The sequence below is a fragment of the Melospiza melodia genome, chromosome 5 (assembly GCF_035770615.1).
Source record: "Melospiza melodia melodia isolate bMelMel2 chromosome 5, bMelMel2.pri, whole genome shotgun sequence".
NCBI classification, from domain to species: domain Eukaryota; kingdom Metazoa; phylum Chordata; class Aves; order Passeriformes; family Passerellidae; genus Melospiza; species Melospiza melodia.
This window is the reverse complement of record NC_086198.1, coordinates 69593051-69616501: the sequence shown is the minus strand read 5'-3', so window position 1 is coordinate 69616501 and position 23451 is coordinate 69593051. Positions and strand designations below refer to the sequence as shown.

Genomic DNA, 23451 nt, shown 5'->3' with positions numbered 1-23451 from the left:
ACTGTATTTATAAACCATATAGTAATGAAAATCTGTACATTTGAATTATATATAGCAATAAGAAAATTTAAACTTAAAAGAATCTAGCAGATGGCTGTCCCAAGACTTGGCTGATCTTTTGAAATAGATGTGAATGCCCTACGGAACTTGGGAATTTCTGAATTTAACATTTTTTACCATTTGTCTTCTGCATTTCAGTTGCCAATTGAACTGCTGAAATAGTCTGGTAGAAGTTGGCCTAAGCAGAAAAAGGAAGCACTAGCAGATCCTGTAAAACATCTGGATGTTAATATAAAGAGAATGAAGTCTGTATAAACAGTATTTATATGAATGGTTTTGTTTACTCACCTGAGCCAAACTCCAAACTTTGAGGTTTACCATTAACTGTACCAACAAACCTCTCTTTCTGTACAGGCGTTTCCTCATTTTTTTTCACACACTCATGAATTTCCAGTTAACTGATCATCTGTAAATCAATTATTCAGAAGGTTGGCTTGATGCTAGTTTTTTGTTTAAATAGCTTTTGAGATCTTTTTCACTAAACTATGTTTCTTTTGTTCTGCTGCCTCTACAGTGATGTTGCCAATGAGTACATGGACATGAAACCAGGAGTGTCATATGCAGTCCCACCAAAGGCTGACAAAAAACGACCTGTGAAGTCTGGTGAGTTCAGTGACAAGGAATTCTGTTTGCTGATAGGAGTGCAGGAAGACAGGCTTCATGCCTGTTCAGTTTTAGCATATTTGTCTTTTGTGGGGACACTTAAAACTCAGTAATTGGTGTGAGAAGGCTTGAAAAAGAACAATATGCTAAATTACAGTGTCCTGTATTTCTTCACACTTAAATGGAGTATCAGGATTATTTTTCCTTTTTGGTGATGGGCTATTTATGTGATTCTAGACTGGTACTTACTAAAATTACTGTTTTGTTTAATGTCAAAACAACTCTGCGTGATTTCTACATGATTACACTCGCTTAACTCAAAAGCTGTTGTTGTTTACATTGTGTAGGATCCTACACTGATCAGGATGTTACCCTTTCTATGCCGGAAGATGATGAACTTGCTTTAGATGTAGAAGATCTGCTAAGTTTTTCTTACCAGGTGGCAAAGGGCATGAGCTTCCTTGCCTCCAAAAATGTAAGTTCAGAATTTTTCAGTGATGGACAGAATCAGTAGATTTTTTTTGTCACTAATGGGATCTGTGTGTTTAAATGGTGAATACTTCTATGTTCTTTTCAACAAGCACTGCAAACTGATAGGCTCCCTCTCATACCTGAAGCTTTACATGGTGTTGGAGTTATGTACAGTGTTTATTGGCCAAAAATGATGTTTTATAGCACCTAAAACAGAGGTCAATGTGAAGCAGTGTTGTTGTATATCCACTGCTGTGGGTAGTAGAATCAGTGCCATGGTATCTATTTGCATGAGTTTTAAACAGCACTGCACTTGCTACTTCTCTCATGCAGAATACTGCCTTAAAGAGGGGAGGTATCACATTGTGTGCTCTTTTTGTAACCATGGCTTAATTCACAGGAGATGTCTTGATTTTTAGTTTTCTGGAAAGATAAGGTCAGCTTAGAGACCCACAAAAAATCTTCGTTGACTACACTGAACATAATAGACATTCCTCTGGGTTTCATAGGAGAGGTATTGCATAACAGAAAGGGGTTTATAAAGAAGGCTTAAGCACAGCATAATTAGTATCTCCCTGTGGCTATTGCATTTTATTGCAAAAGTGCCATTTAACATGTAAACATTATAACTAATGTAGCTACTACAGGTGCACCTTAAATAATGTACAAAACCAAACTTAGGCAATTCAAGGAAAGGAAGACAATCCTGGAGTCCTGTATTACTATTGGGAAATGTAGTTTGAATTCTGCTCTGAGGAAAGCACACATTAAAACTTGCTTTTGCACTTGTTTTTTTTTCTCCCACTGCTCCTTCTTCCAAACCAAAGCGTAAGTTCCCTTTAGTTTATTTTTCATCTATCAACACATTCAAAACAGGCCTGACATGCAAACATATCATATTACAGATGAAACACAGATTCACCACGCTCCTGCATCCTTCACTGTTGAGGACGGGCAGTGCTTAGCACACTCATTCTGTATTTCTTCTGTTTTCCTAAAGAGTAGCCCCTGGATCCATTATGTATCATTCCTGGTGACTTTTTCTTTATAGTCCTTCCATTTTTACAGACACAGTGGCATTAAATGGCAGCAAAGGCAGTAAAGAATGTAACATCACCTCACCTTGAGGATGGGAAGTAATGTGCAGTATTGCTTTGGCAGTGCTGAGTTAACACCTATATCACAGAATTAAACTGCAGTGCACTAATGTGTTACTGGTCCTCTTCAGTTGTGTATGCTTGCACTCTTTGGGCTCCAGCAGTTGAATTAGTTAATGCAGACTGCTGTGGGCTGGTAGATAAGGTGCCTCAGATTGCCTCACATCCCTGAGGCAGGAGGGTCCATGAAGACCAGCACACAGAGTGCTCAGCTGCTGTTCCACAGCTTGTCAAGGCTGTGCAGGAGTTGGGATAGGAGCTTGTTCTGGGAGGGCAGCTGCCTTAAGCACTCGGTGCCTTCATCAGAGCTTCCTCCCTTAGACAAAGTGTCTATATTTAATGCAAACTGCACTGTTTCTGGAGGAACAAGGCAGAGCCATACTGACTCTTGGCAGTTCCTTTGCCTTGCTGCTTCAGTGCTGTGTGACAGCTTCACATACGCAAAGTGCAGAATGCATTGTATACAGAGGTGAACGGGAGTCTACCAAAACAGTGGAACTAGTAAAAATCATTCCTCATGTAAGCATGCTAAAGGGACAGAGATTAAGTTACTTGTGCAAGCTGCAGTTAAGTTCTCAGCTTGATTTTCATAACCTTTGATATTTTAGGTCATTTTTTTTGGCTAGAAATTCCAAAAGTTCTGAATTTCAAAGAAAAAAGGAAAATTGAACTCTCTTCAGTTATATTTTAGATAGCTGTGGCCTGCATGGTACATGCCATCAGTAAAGCTGAAGGTTAATACTCTTCTTTCCAGATGAAAGAAATCATTTAGTTAGAGAATCACCTCCATTCTCTAGCAAACACACATGGGCTCCACAGTTTTATACAAAGAAACATAGGTGCTGGGAAACTCAGACACCCTTCTGGAACTGCAGTTACCAACACAAGCCCACTTCTAAAGTAAAAACTGGAATAAAAGGTGCTTAGGTCACTGAATGCATAACCATCCGTTGAAAGATACTGGCATGTGAGAATTTCCATATTTTAAAATACTTAAGTCTGCTTAACCTGTTGTAGGTACATAATAATTCAGCTTTTCCAGATGAGTATTTCTGTTACAGGATGCAGTTTCTGTGTTTGTGTGCTTTGAAGTTGTTACCATAATTTCTCCTATTTTCAGATTTTCAGCTCTTCTATATCAATGACAGAATATTGGGAATATTTTGGAAACAAACCACACTTTCCCCTCTATTTTTTCCTGTATTAGGAAACAATTCAGTGAGGATTTTGATAAATCAGAACAAAGTACCTTAAATTTTAGCTTAGAATGTGAAACACTGCAAAATTCAATGACTGTGACTGATATTTTCTAAACTAAATGCATAGACAACCTTATTACTGTGGATTGATGTAATTATTGTAAAGATACGAGATCAGAATGTTTACTCACCTGAGTAAGCTTATTAGCACATGGCTTCATTTTGATTTACAGCTTGCCTTAAAATGCATAATACAGTAAGTTACATAGCTAAGTAAACATGTAACCAAGCCTGTTAGGGATATTATCAACTAGTTTTGTTTGTTTGTCTATTATTTAGTGCATTCATAGGGATCTGGCCGCAAGAAATATTCTTCTAACTCATGGTCGAATTACAAAAATCTGTGACTTTGGCCTGGCAAGAGATATAAGGAATGACTCAAATTACGTGGTCAAAGGAAATGTAAGTATACATGGTACTTAATACACTTATTTTAAGTTAAGTAAGTTCCTGTTGTCTTGATGTGCAAATAAAAGTCTTTTTTAGTTATATGGAAATCTGGATTTTCCAGTTCTGGTGTGTATATACATATCTCTGTGTTGGCTAGGAGGGGAAGTTTCTGACATAGATGTGTGTGCTGACAACATTCTTAGTTTATACTTGTTATACTGGAAAATATGTGCTCATAGCTGAATGCATGTTGTAGTGAAATAAATGTTTTTGCTGCACCAATATAATGTCCAGTCTTATTATACATGAATGTACTCAAAAGTACTGATCTGTAATTGCTAGTTTTGACATGGAAATATTCTAGTATCCCAGTTTTTGGATTTAATTTTAATTTTGGAATTATTTGGAAACATTATCCCTGTGCATTGCACTATTTGTCAGTTATTGAAATAGTTTATTTTAAAAATATCTAAATAATCAGGGTTTTGCAGCTTCTCTTTTTCTGTAAGGGAGCACTCAGACAATGAAAACTGCAGTGTGAATTTACTGATTAGAGCATCAATGGGAGGCAAAAACATCTTGGTTTTCTCTGAGTCAATAGAGACATCCTAACCTCCCTCGTATGTGTAACAAACACAGCTTTAGCTTGCAGCTGTAGTTCAAACCCTGTAACAGGGTTGGAACAAGACACTATATTTTGATGAGGAAAGTTTAAAACCTCCCATGTAGAAGAGTACTGACCTCACAAGTACCTATTAAACCTCTGGAGGGGTACAAAGGCACTTTGAAGTGATGCAGATTACCTTGGCAGCTCTTCCAGTCCCCTTTAAAGTGCCAGAGTAGTAAAAAGAGCCCTACTACAAAAGAAAATTGAGCTTCTCTGTGGTTAAGCTGGGGAAGTGTTTATGAAGTATAGGTATTTTGCATCTCAAACTGATTTATGCTGTCTGGCTTAGTGTTCTAAGTCTGTGTCAGATAGGTGCAGCCAGCTGCTGCCTTCAGAGTACGTATGCTTTCCCTTGCACAGTTTTTCAAAGGAGAAGATCCATGTTCAGCAAGGCAGCCCTTGTCCCCAGTTCAGCTGAGGGCTCCATGATCTTAATGATGAGGGCTGGTCATTACTTAGGGGCTTGACAGCACATGAACTAAAGCTTACCTGTCCTGCCTTTGGCAAGCTGATAAAGAGAGAAAATGGCACACCTGAGCATCTCTCACCAAAGGGGTTTGCCACTCAGATAACTTCAGTCAATCCATGGTACCTCAGGTATGACATAACTCTGGTGCTGTGCTGTTACCCAGCAGGCCTTGATGTCTCAGGTACCTACAGCATCCTTATTTTAGGCTGTGAGACAGGTTTATTGGTTTTCTTCAAAACAATGTCAGTACCAGCCACTGGTTCAGGTTAGGGAGCAGTAGGAGCTGAAATGATTCATGAGTGCCTGCTGTGACAAAATATTGAGTAGTGTTTAGTGTAACCAAGCTACTTTCAGGCTCAAGGTCAGGTCAAGAGCTGCCTGATCATAAAGGGTCCTGGGAGTAGGAAGTTTAAACAGCAGCTTAGGAGGGAAGTGTGCAACTGAGTTTTATTTGTCTAGGTTATCCATTAAGTTTTCTGAGTTCATAGAATCACAGAATCATAGAATGGTTTGGGTTGGAAGGACCTTCTAAGATCATCTAGTCCAACCCCACTGCCATGGGCAAGGACATCTTTTCACTAGATCAGGTTGCTTAGAGAGCCATGCAATCTGACCTTGAGCATCTCCAGTGTTGGAAATGTTGCCCAGAGGCAGTATACACAACCTCTCTGGACTACCTGTTCCAGTCTCTCACTATCCTCATCATAATTTTTTTCCTTGTTTCCAATCTAAATCCATGCCCTTTCAGTTTAAAACCATTTTTCCTTGTTCAGTCATCACAAGCCCCAGTAAAAAGTCTCTTTCCATCTTTGCTGTAAGTCCTCTTTATATAGGCCACAATGAGGTCTCCCTTCTCTTCTCCAGACTGAATAACCCCAGCTCTCTCAAACTTTCTTCACATGAGATGTGTTCAAGCCTTCTGATCACTGGGAGAAAGAAGTCTGTTTTTTCCAAAGCAGGAAGAATGTTTAGGAGAGAGGTCTGACCAGCTCCTACAGTCACACAAGGAAAGGGCAAACCAGGGAGAGGAAGGTGGAAGCAAATGCAAAGGCTTCCTGTGTCCTTTCTTCTGCTCCAGTTAGCATTCATAAGGGATCTTTCCATTCCCACACAAACTTAAAAAAATTTCACAGAATCATAGAATTGTTCAGGTGGTAAAAGACCTTTTAGATCATTCACTCCAACTGCTAACCCAGCACTACCAAGTCCCCTAAACCATTTCTCTAAGTCCTACATCTAACATGTTTTTTAAATATGTCCAGGGATGGTGACTCCATCACTTCCCCAGGCAGCCTATTCCAATGCTTGACAGCCCTTTTGGTGAAGAATTTTTCCTGATATCCAATTCAAACCTCCCCTGGCACAATTCAAGGCCATTTTCTGTGATCCTATCACTTGTTGTGTAGAAGAGACAGATCTCCACCTTGCTACAGTGTCCTGTTGGGTAGCTGTAGAGAGCACTAAGGTCTCCCCCAGCCTCCTTTTCTTTGGGATAAATGACCTGTAGGGCTTAATGTTCCAGACTCTTCATTACCTTCTTTGTTTTTCTTTGGAAACACTCCAGTACCTAAATGTCAGTGTTGTAGTGAGGGGCTCAGAACTGGGCACAGCACTCAAGGTGTGTCCTCGCCAGTGCTGAGTACAGGGGGACAATCCCTGCCCTGCTTCTGCTGGCCACGCTATTGCTGACACAGGCCAGGGTGCCATTGGCCTGCTTGGCCACCTGGGCACAGCTGGCTCATGTTCAGCTGCTGCTGACCAGCACCCCCAGGTCCTTTTCTGCTGGGCAGGATCCACCACTTGGCCTTATTGAACCTCATACAACTGGCTTGGCTCATAATCCAGTTTGTCCAGATACATCTGTAGAGCCTTCCTGCCCTCCAGCAGATCAACACTTCTGCCCAAAAATATATATATTAATATATATTACTTTTATCTGAATTTAAATTTTTCTACTGATAGACTAAGGAGCTAATGCATTGACTAAAGCCTTGAAGCATCTTGACTGTGTCAATCTTATTTGGCTGCCTGTGCCAGCCAGTCCATCAAAGTAGACTTGCTTACATGCTTAAGTAACCATGCCATGATCACTTACATTATTTTCCTCTGACTTCCTGATATCCTTTATTAATTAGACAGAAGGAGTCAAACAGTATTCAGAAAATCAGAGTGCAAGGAACAGTATTTATTTGCTTGGTGGACCCACAGAAAGATGGATCACTAGCAATGCAGCACTTGGAGACTCTAAAATGCTAAAAGTTTCTTTTTGGTTGGATACTTCTTGATTTTAAAAATACTTAATGCACATTAAAAAACAGAACAGGTTGATTTTACCTTGTCAGTTCTTTATTCCTTATATCTATTGTCTTAATTTATTCCCTCTTCCCTGGAAAGGCTCGTCTTCCCGTGAAGTGGATGGCACCTGAAAGTATTTTCAATTGCGTCTACACCTTTGAGAGTGACGTCTGGTCTTACGGGATATTGCTTTGGGAGCTCTTTTCTTTAGGTAAGCTCCTTCAAGATGTGTACTTCATATCTGTTTCATTTGGGGGTTTACTGTAGGTGCAGAAATCATATTGCTCACCTGCTCTCTCAACAGGAAGCAGCCCCTATCCAGGGATACCTGTGGACTCCAAGTTCTATAAAATGATCAAAGAAGGATACAGGATGTTCAGCCCTGAGTGTGCGCCACCTGAAATGTAAGTGAGCAACCAGCACCTCTAATTGTCCAAACAACAGTAAAGATGTGAAGAAAGGGAAGCTTCTGTTCTTGCACTAAGGCTCATTGCACTGCCCCATTGTATTTTTTTTAAGTTATTTTCATGTTTTAAATAATTCATGTACTCTTAAGTAGCAGAATTCATGCCTGTGTTGTTACAAGGAATGAAATACACTCATGCCTTGTGCCATCTAATCACTTTGTCATGGCACCTGCTCTCTGTCAATAAATTATTGACAGATCACAAAACATAATTAAACATTTTTACTTCAGATAAAGAAATCAATGAGATGCATCACCAGACTGTACAGCATCTGCATTTGTGCTTTACTTCCTGACAGCAAGAGGGCTGACTACTGATCTTCTTTATGAGACATTCCTAATTCACTATTTTGTAAATGGATTGGCATTTAACAAGCTGTCAAAGAAACTATGTCCAGAGCCTCCCATTAGTGGTGTGTTCTCTGTTGTCACAAACACAGGTCTTAGCAGCAACATTCCTGTTCTTAAAGCCATTTAAAGAAGATGCAATGCTTTTGTTTCAAATAATAATGCAGGAGAGATAAGAACTAAGGATTTCTTCATGAGCAGTATTTAATTTTGGTGTCTTTACAGGTATGACATAATGAAGAGTTGCTGGGATGCTGATCCCTTACGGAGACCCACATTTAAACAAATTGTACAGATGATAGAGCAGCAGCTTTCAGATAATGCCCCCCGGGTAAGTTATGGATTAAGCAGTTTCAAGCAAGATGTTACACTAGAGCTGTGAGAAGGAGAGTCCAGGCACTGCATTTCTGGTATTACTTATGTAGCTTTGCAGCATCAGTCTGGGTAGTAAGAATGATGTTTGGGCTATTCCATTAGACAGTATCTATCTAAGGCCATACCCAACATTTATTAGCTGCAGAACATTTTTTGCATTACTGATGTTTCTCACAATAGACCTGTCACAACAATTTTGACATTACAAAATGCAACAGTACTGCATAAATTCACCTTATCCTAAACTATGAAAAATTCTGTTAATCTGGGAAACATCCCAGAAATAAATACAATTAGTTTTAATTAGGAAAGCCATTGGATGAAGGGGTGGAGCCTTTGGCACTCTTCTGTATCTTCTCACTTCCCTCCCCTAATACATTTACATAACCTTGGAGGTATGTTGTGACAAATTGTGTGCGCTGCTCTTTCAACCATTCCATGGCAAAAGCTTATTCTGAGCAGGCAACTGGAAAAAACTGTCCAAAGAAAAACTGGAGGCACATCCTAAACCTGGATCATCTCTCTCCATACCTTTGTGTGTTACTAGGGTTTACAAAAGTACATTTAGACCTGACTTAAAAATATTGCTTCCTTTTACTTTCTGGATGCCTCGTTTGGGAAGAGAGTACATGGCTTCCTGACAATTTGAGAAAAGAGGAAACCGAAAGCTGCTGGTGTTCGATTGCATCCTGTAGTGTATTTTTGGCAGGTGCAGGCATTACTAAAACAAAAGCAAGAATCTGAAGGAATTATTAGTGAGATTTCTGGGGGAGCTTAGTATAACCTGAGCTATTTCTTTTTTTTGAGGTCAGTTGAAATTTGGCATGCAGTTGGAAGCTGCAGTGGTTTTAGTAACTGAGATTGAGCTTCGTGATTCTTTAAAGTAGCAGTTAAGCTCAAGACCTTTTGACACTGTTTTGATTTGCAAAGAAGTTCCTGAGCTGGAGCCTTTCTACAGCAGTGTATAGTACAGGGTGGGAAAAGGCTTGGGAAAGGAATGGTCTCCAAGAATGTGTGAAGGGAGCAGTCTGCAGAGTATTGACACCAGTGTTTGGCTTCTTCAGGTTTATGCCAACTTCTCAACCCCACCTTCCAGCCAAGGAAATGCTCCAGATCACTCTGTGAGGATTAACTCGGTGGGCAGCAGTGCTTCCTCGACTCAGCCTCTCCTGGTACGCGAAGATGTTTGAGTGGCATGTGAAGAAGAGGAGATCAGATGTGTTAGCTGTTTGTATTGTGCAGGGGCTGAGAGAGGGACAACTTCAGTAATTTCTCTTTCTTTTACTCACTACTACCACTGTGTAGCTGAAATGTTGTTGTAATACTGTCCTTTACCATGCACTGTTATACATAAACTTAATCTGCTGAGCACGGTTACAGGCGTCATTGCAGTGTTAATTGAAGCTGTATATATTTTGCTATATTGTGTGTATTTGCAGTAGAGAGCCAGATGTGAAAAAAACATCCGACTAAAGAAATCATAAACCAGGGTGTGGAATTAGATGACTGTAGATCAAACCAAATCTGCAGTGATTAGTCTCTGGATCTGTGCCTGGAATGCATACAGTCATTTTCTAGTTAATCTTGTTTTTCTGAATTTCTGAAATAAACAAGTATTAAGTTAATGGTTTTGTAAACCCCTTTCCACATCCAGCCAAGCCTGAAAGGCTTTCTCAGGCAGGTATTATAGTTTGGAGGCCAATGAGGGTGCTGTATTTGTCTGGGAAAAAGAGGTGAAGGAACCAAGACCCTTCCAAAGGTGATCTGCACAGCTGGAAACCCTCCTGGGAGCTCTGGGGTTTAAACCAAAGGAGAAGGGAGGAAGAGTATGGATTTTCATTTTTATTTCCCAGCTGTGCTGTCAGCCTTGCAGACCAGTTGCACTGTTTCCATGGATATATGCACTACTTCCCACCAGGAAGTGCATTCCCTGCCAGGATGAAGCTGCCCATTGCTGGGTCTCACTCCACCATGGAACCTGAACTGCTTCTGTGGCCCTCTGCCTGGGGTGCCCAAAGACTTTGACATTTGTTTTGCTAATAGTGGCATCTAAAAGTGTTCCCCAAAGATAGGTGGGCCCTGCCAAATTGGTCAGAAAAGAGGAGGAAGGCTGCTTCCAGTAAACTGTGTGTACGGAGAGGAGGCCGTTTAACGAGTCATCTTATCTAAGGGAGACCAGAGAAAAATAATGCTCTCCTGGGGGCTCTTTCCTTATCTTGTCCTACCCAGGTGAATCTTTCCCACAGGCAGTCATGGATAGTGTTAACTAGAAAGGGCTATTCTCCTCCACCCCAAGTTGTTTCTTTGGCAGTCCAGAGATGATAATGAAGAAGAGTCTAACTGAGAAGTGCCAAATTTATAAATGGCATAAAACAAAGAATCTTTTCATTCATCTTTGAAAGACATGAAGCTTTGGGGTCAGAATCTGTTGAGCCCAGGGCTGTGCTTAAAAGTGTTTTCTAACCCCTTTTCTTCCCACCAGGAACACTGCTGGTTCTTGTCTTCCTTTGTTTCTGACCCCTAAAAATAAGTAAAGGCATTGAGAGAAGTATTTCTCAGAGGCAGAGTACTACTTGAGTATCTATTTATTTACAATGCACTTAAGCACTCTGTTACTTACTTTACCAGGATTTTGGTTGAGTTTACATGCAATTCAAATGTGTAACTAGCTGCCCAAATACAAGGTAATTGTAAATACACATGCTGGTAGTATATTTTGGGTTACATTGAATACCGCGCTCCTTCTATGACTGTGCATTTGGTTTGTTGTTACAGGAATCCGTCTTTCAGAGTTAAATAAAAAAAATTAGCCATTTGCACTGAACTTACTTAGGCTGTTGCACCTTTCCAAAGTTAGCCATTTGTTTGGATGCACTCTTATGCATACTAGTTGTTGAGCATTTTCAGTTTAATGCTATAAAAGCTCTTTTGTAACGTGTTGGCTTTTGGAGCAACTGTAGACAAACTAGTTGTTATAGATGTCTCGGTACTTTACAGACACTTAGCTGAAAGAGGTTTGGGTTTTTTCGTTCTTGAAATTTATATTTTTATAATTTGGGGGGGTTTGAAACTTATTTTGCAATGGCTTGGTGTTTTGACTGGGTTTATGCATTGTTTTTGTAAATATGGAAATGTAGCAATAATGTCCTTTTGACGATTCTCAGTCCTTGAGTCTCAAAAATATTTTTTTATATATATATATGCAAAAACTATATGTATAAATATGTAAGTGTTTGAAAGTTTATGAAACACTTATGGATATGTTGCTCAGTTGTAGAATTGCAGTTAAGAAAAGTTCAAATAAATCTGTAAATATGTATTCAAATGCTAACAATGTGTATTATGTTAAAACTGAATATTTTCATGTAAGTCTTAATAAATTCCTGGGTTGAAGCAAAACCTCAGTGTCTGGCCACACACAGGTTCAAGTCTGGCATTCAGAAACACTTTTGCAAATACCTGCCAAAAAATTTTATTTGCTATGTAAGTTCTTTACCTGTGAATATATGGGACAAATACTTGAAAATTCCAGTGGAGCTTTGTTCTGGGAGAAAATTGCATTTAGAAGATTGATCTTGTAGTCTGTTGGTGCAGTTGATATGTCATAAATAGTGTTTAAAATTAAGAACTCTCACTATTGCTAAGGAAATGGTTGCAGAGGGAATTGGAGCCACTCAAAGGCTGCAGTGATGCTGAATTCCCCCTTGCTTAAAGCCATGTACGTGCTCTTGGCCCCTCTTTCAGGCTGGCATGAGAGCTCGTGCTGGACTGGCCGAGTGCTGGGAGGCAGCAGGAGATACCTGGGGCTGCTGCACTGGGAGGGGTCATGAAGGGAAAGCTGCCCTCGCTTGAGCAGGCGCTCTGTGTCTTAGTGGGAGTCCCTCTGACGTAGTTACTCCAGGTGTGAAATCTGTGACTCCCCATCTCACACTTGTTCCTGTGCTGCCTAAGGGTTTGCCTGCTTGTTATATGATTTAATTGTAGTTCTGGAGCGTATAAATCTCTAAAATTACCCTACTAAGGCCCCTACTAACTTATATGGGAGACAAACCTCAACCATTTTGGTCCTTAAACATTCCTGTTCTGTCAGCAGACCACCTTGAAAAGCTCCCCTTCTTCAGCTTCCTTTGTAAAAACAGCTTCCTTTTTTGCTTTTTCTTCTTCCACACAGGTCTTCGCTTTGCTTGTTAAAAATAATTAAGGAAATTATAACCTGGTTTTGTCAGGAGCCATGAGATACAAGCTTTGTTAAAACTGGCATTGTCATTGTTTCTCATAATGCTTCAGAAGATACCAAGATGGTGTCTGATATGGAACCATTTTTTTCCTATCTTGTCCATCGCCCCCACATTCAAGCAGAGTAGAGTTCATTCTGAAGGATTCCTGCAGCTGAATTGTACAAATAATTTGGGAGTTCTCATTTAGCATAGCCAAAGGAGCTATTTTATGCATTTATTTGGTTATCACATCATTAATTTTATTTTCCTGGAATGTTTCCCATTCTGAAACACCCTAGGATATTGCATCTCTGTTTTCTGAAAAAAATCTTGCTCCTATTTTCTGATTACAAGGCTCACATTGATTACCACTTTCATTCCTGCTCATGGGTCAAACAGCCCATTTCCTTCTGAATTATTTTATTGTGCCAGTTCTAAGCAATAGCTTTCATGGAAAGGCCCATATTGACATTTCGTATGTCTTTTATCTGCCCTTCAAAGCATTGTTTTACCCAGCTATAAAGAGCAACCAGCACCATATTATCATCATGGACCATCAGGGCCATGGACTGTCGTGGACCAAGTATCTGAAGGGAGGGTGCAGAAACCTGGTTCAGGCCAGGGGTGCCCAGTTACAGGACCAGAGGCACTGGGCACAAATGGAAATGTGTAAGTCTCCCTCAACATCAGGAAACACCTTTTTTTTTTTTTTTTTTTTTTTTTTACTGTAAGGGTGACTAAGCACTGGCATGGATTGTCCCAGAGATTATGAATTTTCTGTGCTGGGAGATAATCAAAAACCCTGTGGACATGGTCCCAGGCAAGGGGCTTTATATGTCCCTCCTTAAGCAGGGGAGTTGGGCCAGATATCTGCCTTAAAACCTCAACCCTTCTGTGATATTGCAGTCAGCCAAGGGCCCTTTGGAGAATCTCAGCTGTAACATGTACTCAGCCAGAAGTAGGAAAGAAAATCCCTCCTTTACAGTGAACATTAGAGAGTGACTTGTCCTCTGTTCACTTTACTAGCTAGAAAAGAAAATATTTGTGGGCTCTGTGGGAGAGAAGAGGAAAGATCATGGAAGCACTAGGGTATACATGGAGTTAGTGATCAGTATCACATGCATCACCACCACATTTTTCTGTTTCTGGTTCTACTTTAGATCTCTACATAGGTCTTTGGGAAGGCAAATGGAGACATGTTCCTGGGCTAAGTCACCAGCCTATGAACATTCACACCCTGGACCAAAATATTCACACTGATCACTGGAGAAGTCGGACAACAGCATCCTTAATTCTAGTGTGTTGGAGGCTGAAACCCAGAGAGAGAAATGTTTCCATCTTCCTGCATATGGATTAAGGAGCTTTCTACTTGTCCTGTAGGGAGGTCTGAGTCTCAATAGAGGAGAAGGAACAGTTGCACAGACTTTTTAGCTTCTGGTTCAGAACCTAAGTTGTAACAAAAATGTGATAATCTACTCTGCAGTTCAGTTGTGGCTTACAGAAACTTCTTTAACTATGAGTAATGGTTAAAGATGACCTTCAATTGCCATGTTTCCTGTGCACTAATTTCTCAGAAGATTATGCTGTAACTAGTAATTTTCTGTCCAGAAATTGCTCTGAAGCTATGTTTCCTGAAAGATTGTCCATATTTCTAAAATTGATTATCATTCATTCTTCTTGGTGAGGATCCTTATCTGTCAGTTGCCAGCCTGGCAGCGGAGATTATTTACTAGCAGCAGTAGCTCCAGTCACTTGATTTTTCTGTCTGTGCCCTAGAAATCGTTTTAGCTAAGTTGTGACAGGCAGCAGAAACCAGTATAGCCCAAAGGGCCTGCTTGGCTTTGTGTGTGCTCCCCCCAAGCACTGTCAGCAACATCAGATAAGGGCTTTGCATGGCACATTTAGCACTACCCAACCACCAGGTCCCCACACGGAAGGCACAGCATGTAGCTTCCCTTATAGACCAGAAAACATCAGTGTGTAGCGCAAGTTACCCCCGGGACTTTCTCCAGCTGTACAAAGTGCCAAATTTGTACATTTTGAGATGAAGGCGTGCCACTGGCTGGCTGCTCTTCTGTGAATTATACTGCATGTATTTGTAATTGATTCCAGTACCATTGCTGGGCAGGGGGCCTTGCTCTTAATGTGGGTCTGTGGGTGGAGCTGCTTTGGCCATCAGAACCCTCTCTATGGCCTAAAGGGTGCCCGCTTAGAGGGAGAGCTCCTCTCCTCCCTCCAGGGGGTTACTCAGCAACAGAGCCTCTCTGTGCATGTGCTGCGTGTGCTGTCACTGCCAAGGTGTGTGTCCTTCTGGTGCTTTTCCATTTGATAATCAAATAGCAGATTCATAACCCACAGTTCAAGAAATGAAACTAAACAATGTTGAAGCATTAATATTTTAAAATTAAATCAGTTCATCACAGCAGTGCAATAAAAAAGGGCAATTAGAACCTCACAGATGCTGGTTTTGACATTTTCTCTTTTGAGTTAAAATAGCAAAGCCGATTCAAACTTATTTATGAGATTAAAGCATATTTGTATTTTCCCCTTCAGCCATTCAAAAGCTGTTTGTATTTTTCTTCTTTAGCTGGGATTAAACACTAGCTAGTTACTTCCAGAAATTAGCACTATTTGAAATTTCCCATATTGTTGTGTAACATATTTTAAGTCACTGGTCGATAGGATGTCTCTGAGCAAAGGACCCAGGGAAGGACTGGGACTAGAAACAACAGACCAAAGTGGCAAATGCTGCACCAAGAGCAGTAAGTAGTTGCACAGCCCCTGCTGTCTGGGGACAGCCTGGAGTTGCTGCATTGATAAGAGAAGCAGAAGCCTGTCAAGCCTCTGGGTCTGGATACCAGCACATGGGCAAGCCAGGCTGCAGCAGAGGAAGAAATGCTGGCTTTATCCCCTCAGAAGTCAGGCCTGTAAAGGTTTCCTCTCTAATCCTGGTGTTTGCAAAGCTTCTCTTTTGAGAGAAGAGGGAGAAATGACTGTTGTAATACATTTTAGCTGTTCAATCTGAGAACACTGACACAAAAAAGGGTAGTAGTGGGGAATTAAGTGTATTTTACAATACCTTCTCTTTTAATAATGAAAATAAATGTTTGTAGAGGATGGGTGTCTGCATCCTTTGAACTATATTGATGAAATAAATTAAGTAGGATAAAATCTGATAGCTTCACTACAAGCAGTTATCTAAATTTTGAAGTTTTATTTTTTCCTTTTAGGGCTTCTAGCCTTATGGGGCATGGAGAAAATAGAAAAATATAGGCAGTACTAATAACTCCTCCCTCCCCAGGAAATTAATCCAACACAAGGACTAAAATTACCTTTCAGAAGTTTATTGTTGAACTCCTGGAGATTCAGAGGCCTGGGGCAATAGCAGGGAATACCTGAGCCTGGTAGTGGGGAGTTGCCATTCAGAAGTGGAGCACTGGGTTACAGGGAGGGAGCTCCTTCAGGAGCCAGAGGACGTGGCTGACCAGTGCCTTCCTTGCTGCATCCCACTGGCCATCGACTGTCAGCTCCTGAGAGATTTCCTAGCATTTCTCAGACCCCTTTGAATGGCAGCACTTGTTTGGAGTTTCACATGTAAGGTGGCAGGAAAAAGAACCAAGCTGATTTGATTTTGGTCATTTGAGTGGAAGAAAAAAACAGAACTTTTTTTTTTCATCAAAAAAAAAACATTCCTTCAAGATTCCTCCATTGACTGCAAGTAGCATTGCACTGCCTGTGTGGCTCCTTCTGGGAGGCGCCGGCAGGACCAAGGCAGCAAGAGCAGTGGGATTCCACCACAGGGATGAGCATCCCCACCAGTGCTCACCAGACAGCTTCTCTGGGAAGGCACATATGGCACTTCTAGGGTCAAGAGGAGCATCTGCCCTGTATCTCATCGGCCCTTTGCAAAGGTGCCACCAGCACTTGACAGGGTGCAGGAATTTCCCTGGCACTGAGAGGAGTTAACCCAGAGGGTTTGCTTCCCAGGTAGTCTCTGTTACTCTGCCAGTTAATCCCAGCAGGAAGCACATGATCTGCTTCCTTACAGCCTCTGCCCCAAAGAGCTGGAATGAAAAAATTTATTTTAGGGTCTTTAATCCTTCTTTGGTTTTGGTGGTTTTCTTTGGTTTTGCTTGTTTGTTTGTCTGGGTTTTTTGTTGGGTTTTGTTTGGTTGGTTGGTTTGGTTTGATTTCATTTTTATTGCTCCTTTATAAAGTTGCCCTGCCACCCTCAGCTCTTGCTGGGTTCCATATTTTTGATTTTTCTGTCAAGGAGTACAATCCTGGAGAAGATCCTGGTTTTAGGCAAGCTGCTCAGGGGCTCTCTCCAGCAGGAGGAGGCTCAGCTCTCTCTTTGGGGTGTGTGTGCTGTGTAGGGCTGTAGCTGCAGCAAGCACTGTCCTGCAGGCAAACACACTGCCAGGGCTAGCAGCTTGTTTGACCCAAGCCCCTCTGGCCTCTGCTTTGCACAGCTTTAGGAACAAATCTACTTTTAACCATCTTTGTAAGCTATTGTTGCAATTACGCAGGATGCTGAGGCCGTGTGATGGTCATGTGTGCCGATCACCACCCCGGCACTTTTCCAATCACAAGTGATAGATCGATCCACTTCCTTGGGATCAGAGCAGCACTGTCAGCTCTGCCCTGAGCAATGCCTGCTGAACAACCATGTGACACTGGTTTGGACATGCTCTTGTCATTTGTGCAAAGCAAAGAGCATTTCGCCTGCATGGAAGGAGGGGAGGGAAGGGAGGGCTGAAGAAGAACCATGTTTTGTCATGTTTTTCATGGCAGTAAAATAATTCAGACTGAAAACATACCTGCTTCATTACACTTTGCCTTCAGTTCAGAGTTAGAGAGAGAAAAATGAGGTTCTTGATAGAAAGGCAAAGTAGTTTGCATTATACATTACAGGATCATTAGTAATGTAGTTACATGTTAGTAATGTAGTTACAAATGATGAAGAAAATATCTATTAACCAGTTGGAAAGTAAGAATTTCAATGCTTTCATTTACCATCTAGTAACTGGACAGTCCAAGGAACCACTTACGTGACAAGAGAAATATTTTCAGAAATAAAATCACCAGGGATGTTGTCTGGCCTGCTGCCCACACATCTTGTCGAGCAGCACACGCAGCTGGTGTCACCAGCCCAGAGAATGCGTGCAGATTTGTCATCTTTTCAAGATTTTTTCTTCTGATATCAAAAGCCTCTCAGAAAGAGAGCCTGATTTATGCCCAAGCCCATGGATACGCACAAATTAAAACTGTGGACAAGTATCTGCACACCTTGCCTGCCTGCCCAAGCCTTCTCCTTCCAGTCAAGAACAGGTGGGAAGAAGTTGTAGTTTTACACATGTGTTCAGCCAGTTCTAAAGCAAAGATGGCACAGAGAACCACAGACCCCTCTTGTGCTGTGCTATGAGATCCTCACAGTCATATGATGAGCTATCTAGATAGCCTGGCACCCAAATTGTAATCTGTGGTTTCATACAAGCCTAACCACAGCAATACCTGCAAATATGGTTAAAGCTGATCTACAGCATATCAGCTGGAGAAAAAAATTTATATCTGCTCCTTTGCACAAGGAACTTCAACAAAAACTATTTTGTTTCTTCTCCATGACAAAAAAACAGCCTCTGGGGCTCAGTGGAAGTTTTAGAAAACAGGCTAAAACCAGCTTTCCTACACTGAAGCATTATTTATTATCTTCTGGGATATCCTTTCCTCCAGTAAAAACTGAAGAGCTCAACCATCAAGTAAATTATTATTTTAAATTAAAAAGAGTTATTTTTCTGGTGGCAGATTAAACATATATTGCCCACTAGCACATATTTTTCTAGGTTCAAATTCATATAAAAATATGAAATTGCTCAATGCATCAAAAAGTGGGAAGGAGAGGAGGCAGGAAAGCCAAGCTTTGTGATGTCAGAGCTGGCTGGCTGGGCTGAGCCTCTCAGGGGGCGTTTGTGCCTGCTGTGAAATCCAGTGTAGCTGGAGGCCATTCCTTCAGTGGGAAGGCCAGGACAGACTTTTTGCAAACTGGCATGAAAGGGGAAGGCAAGACAGCGGCAGCTTGCAGGAGTGAAGGAGCCCTGCAGTAAGGCTGAGCTGTAAGAGCCATACTGAGATTGTGGTGTCAGACACCCAACAAAGACCCCAAGCATGGGGAGATCCAGCCTCAAAGCTGATCATCTATAGAAACTTCATCTGTTCCCCTGAAAAATGATTTCTGATATTTGGCATTGCAGTCTTGGACAACAGCTCCATCAGCTGCTTCAGGGGAGGTTGAAAACAAGTGGGACATCACCACACCTTGGGAATAGCTGCCTTATGGCAGGGATGTATCTTAACCCAAAGTAGTGACCACTATTTGGTACTCTGCACCATATTCAACAAGGCTGCATATTTCTTCTAATTTTCCGTCCTTGTCATGGGGAAAGTTTGTAATGAACCTCTTCCACTAAATTTCTTTTTTAAGAGCCTGAAAGTAAGAAAAGCCTTCTTCAAATTAAAACAAGTCAAATATTTCCCTACTTCCCTGAGCAGTGTTGTGCAGACTTGATGCAGTTGGTAATGAGGTTCCAGGTCATTTCTTATTTTGGGTACCATCTGCTGCAATGGGAAATAACAACCAAGTGTATTTTATAAACACCATATGAATATGGTTCATTTTGTCTAATAATGTTCAAAACCTCTCTCCTGACTAAGTATATGCTGAACTTGAAAAGGCCATTCCTGAACATCCGTAAGGCTTCAGAAAGTCTATCACTTCCAAGCAGACAGACTCAATATCATTCTTTCGAAATAGATGCTAGCATTTTACCCCAAGTGTAGAAAGCGGGCTCTACAGGGCCGCTGTGACAGCCAGCTCCACGTCTATGTATCATGACTTATGCATATTATGCATATTATGCATATTATGACATGACTATGCATGGCAGACTAACCATGGAGACTTTACAAGAAGCAGAAATACTTTGGAATTTGCATTATTCTTGCACCTATCCTTCAGGTGCAGCATTTTTAGTCTTGCTGTACAGAGGCCTTTTGTCGTGAAAAAAAATCTGATTATTTTTGACAAGTCTGTCAAGTAAACTATTTCACCAAGTGCCTACAGATGCAACTTGCTAAACTAACTGTGTGCTTCTGAGGATACTGATTGCTACTAGGATAGCTCCTGCCAACGCATCTCCTTCATTACATCCCCACCAGTGCATTCCAATTCCCACCTGCAGCCGCTGCGCAGCTGCTCTTCTCCTCCGTGCCTGCCACAGAAGTATGTGGGAAGGAGTACACAGAAAGGATAAAAGTAGATAGGCTAAATGTGTGGAAGGCATGGATTCTGTGCTACTTTGTCCACGCAATCTGAACAAGCTCCTGAGGCAGTCTGGCACAGGCAGCGCCGTCAGACGCACGGCTCCCGTGGGAGGCACTCCACAGGGCTGATGGCACCCAGCTCTGCTGCCTGGGGGAGCTGCTCCCAGGACAGGCAGACACAGCAGTCTGGGGCAATTGCCCAAATAATTTTGGCTGGAAGGAAAAAAATCTTCCTGCCAGATAAATAGTTTAACTACTGGCAGCAACATAGTATGTACCTTCCAGTTTTGTTTGTTTTTCAGATGTAATTAATTTACTGCTTTGTTAAATCCTACATCATGAATTATGAACTATATTAAATAAGCCCAGGTCTAATACTGATGCTTGTGCCATTCCATTAAGGGCTTTATTGAAACAGAGGTAGTTCCCACTGTTGTTTTGCTTAAAGAAAGTTTCAGTTCATGCTTAGGCACCACACATACCACAATCTGGTGGTTGAGCAGGTAGGATTTTGTGCTGCATGGTAGGAAGAACCGGCTGAAATGAAGAATATCATAGCTCTTGCCTCCCAGTTTGCTCCCTAATCTACATTTGCCTGTTGTTCAGGGAACAGTGACCTGTGGCTGTGATTGGAGGTAGATCACTCAAGGAATATTTTTAAACCATATTAATTGTATTCTAAGACTCAAAATCAGATAGATAATGACTGCAATATTACCTCTTAAATGAGGTGGTTAATAACCATGTAGATTGTCTGTATTTTCTTTTATTTAAACTTATCTTCCAAGATTTAGCATTTTAATTGTAGTCAGTGGACTGGGCAGGGGCAGCACCAGGAGGAGGCAATGCCACCAGGCTGGGACAGATGCCCACAGGACAAGGGGTGAGAGTGTCTACCCATTGCTTGCCACAGGAAATGTAAGGAGTCATTTCTGAGCACTGACCTCTTCCACACTGAGCACAGATTCTCTTTTTGATGCCCTTATCTTTCGTCTGCATGCCATGACCAGCTGTACCTTATGGGATGTTTTCTTCTGCTTTTCCAGCCCAAGTTCCTGTTTAGAAGCAGATCTTAGTTAGTCTATCACTAACCAGATTGGCCACTTCTTTCTTCTATTTTCCTCTTCAGTGTGACATTTTATTTCAATGTCTTATTTGCAAACTAACCATAGAAAAGATCATTCTCCCTCTTTTAGTTTCAGACATTACTTCATCTAATTGCAGCACCCTGAATGAGGCTCTGATATGTGGGATTGAGTAGTGAGGAGCCCATTTACACTACTGGCTCCATCTGGTCACAGCTCACTTCCTAATTGCCTCCTACCTCAGGCCTGGCCACAGTGAAAATGTGAACAAGGGAGAAGACAATGCACCCACATCTGTGTGAAAAAGCGCAGAATCACAGAATCACAAGGCTGGAAGAGACCTTCAAGATCATCAAGTCCAACCCATGCCCCAGCACCTCAATTAAACCATGGCACTGAGTGCCACATCCAGTCTCTGTTTAAACACATCCAGGGATGGTGACTCCACCACCTCCCCAGGCAGGCCATTCCAAAATTTTGTCACTATTTCTATAAAAAACTCTCTGCTTATATCCAACCTATATTTCCCTTGGTGCAGCTTAAGGCTGTGTCCTCTGGTTCTGTCATCTGCTGTCTGAAGAAAGAGAACAACCCCCACCTGACTACAACCACCTTTCAGAAAGGTGTAGAGAGTGAAATAAAGCAATTTGTTGTTTAATAAAAGGTAGCTGACAAAACCAAGAACAGGAGTTTTCAGAATTCAGTAAAAAAAATCAGCAGTCCATGGTGAGATCTGATTTCCAAATGGCCTCCTCCTTGGGGCAATGCCTGTAAGTGGGAAGCTCAGCTTCATCAGCTGACACACTGGCCATGCTGTCCTTTGGCATGAGAGTGGATGAACCTGAACCTGAACCCTCTCTGTTCAGGCTTTGCCCACCAGCAGCATGCTGTCCTTGACACTCTTGCTGCATGACACCACACCAGAGGTGGGAAAGCTCCTTCTGCAGGGAGCTTTGCTCTTGGATTTGAAGAGTAAAAGGGTATCTGTGCACTTAGCAGGAAAGCTGGTCTGCACAGACCTGTGAACTGGGACCTTCACAAAGCCTTGGTCATAGTGGTACTGGCAGAGGGCAACAAATCAAGGTGGAAAAGCTAATAGACTGAGATAAAGGATGATGATCATTTACTAATTACCATCATGGCAAAGAAGACTATGTGGAGATGTGATTTAGTGGTGATCTTGGCAGTGCTGGCTTAACGGTTGGACTAGATAGTCTTGAAGGTCTTTTCCAATCTAAATGACTCTGTGTCAATGAAGTTGGTGGAAACAGTTCAAAGTTTCATTTTCTTCGTAAGTTTTGCTCTTTTAGTATTTTTTTATCCCTGGATGTATGCTGGATTGGTTCCATTTCGGAGGCCAGGTTTTGCATAGTCTGTTACTTTCTAAAGCATTACCCACCCAAACAGGTTTTCAAATGCATTTGAGCCTAGCCAAGATCACAGCTTTTATTTGTTAACTTTTATTTAGTTATTTATTTACTTAGATGTATTTGTTTCCCTTTATTTGTGTATCCATTTATTTATTTAATGAAATAGACACATACTTAAAAAATTTACATAAAAAACTGTTATTTTGGGGCATAGAAGCAGAATCAACATTTAAAAGCAAGGTTTGAAAGACTGCACATGTTTTTGCATGTGTGCATGTGTGAATGGGTGCTCTCTGGGCACACATTTTGTCTGGATTGGAAGGGTGTGATGCTAATTGCAGTGTGCTGAGTTCTTTTGAACATGGGCTTTGTGTGTGGATTTCCCCCTCCTGAGTATAAGACTATTTAGGCTGCATGTATTTTTAAAGTAAAATTAGATATCTGTGGAAGATTTACAGTAATTCACTTTCAATTTAGGGCTGTTTTTGAACCAGAACAAATAGCTGAGCATCTGTTACCCTGAAAATGCTACAAAATGCAGTCACCAGGCAAAAATCAAGTATCTCTGAAAATGATTATTTTGGCTACATAATCAAGCAAGCAATTACTGCATTATCTACAAAGTATGATCATACATTATTAATACATTTTCAGAGAAAAAGGTTTCAGTAAATGCAGTTTTTCTGGCTTTTATGATACTCAAGACCCAGACGTAATTCTAGCTGACTGAAAATACTTCATGGCTTTTTCATTTCCCAGTTTAAGGCGCAGTTTGGTTGGACACGAGAGACAGTAAGGAGGGAGCAGGAAGAACAGAAGGATATGGACATTTGTGTAAGTGATTACAGACATCCTTCCTATGTGTCATGCATATCCAAATCCAGAGAGCCAATTTTCCA

General features: G+C 41.3%; 1 protein-coding gene across 2 annotated transcripts in view; it reads left to right on the top strand.

Annotated features, from left to right (window-relative positions):
- Positions 1-11891, top strand: part of KIT (KIT proto-oncogene, receptor tyrosine kinase) — a 55125-nt gene extending 43234 nt beyond the window's left edge. For both annotated transcript variants that reach the window (XM_063157261.1, XM_063157262.1), the window contains exons 15-21: positions 575-663; positions 1011-1138; positions 3830-3952; positions 7471-7582; positions 7676-7775; positions 8411-8516; positions 9625-11891. In XM_063157261.1, coding sequence (XP_063013331.1) covers positions 575-663; positions 1011-1138; positions 3830-3952; positions 7471-7582; positions 7676-7775; positions 8411-8516; positions 9625-9750 — 784 coding nt within the window. In that variant the 3' untranslated portion in view covers positions 9751-11891. The remainder of the gene's footprint in view (positions 1-574; positions 664-1010; positions 1139-3829; positions 3953-7470; positions 7583-7675; positions 7776-8410; positions 8517-9624) is intronic.
- Positions 11892-23451: the final 11560 nt, after the last annotated feature.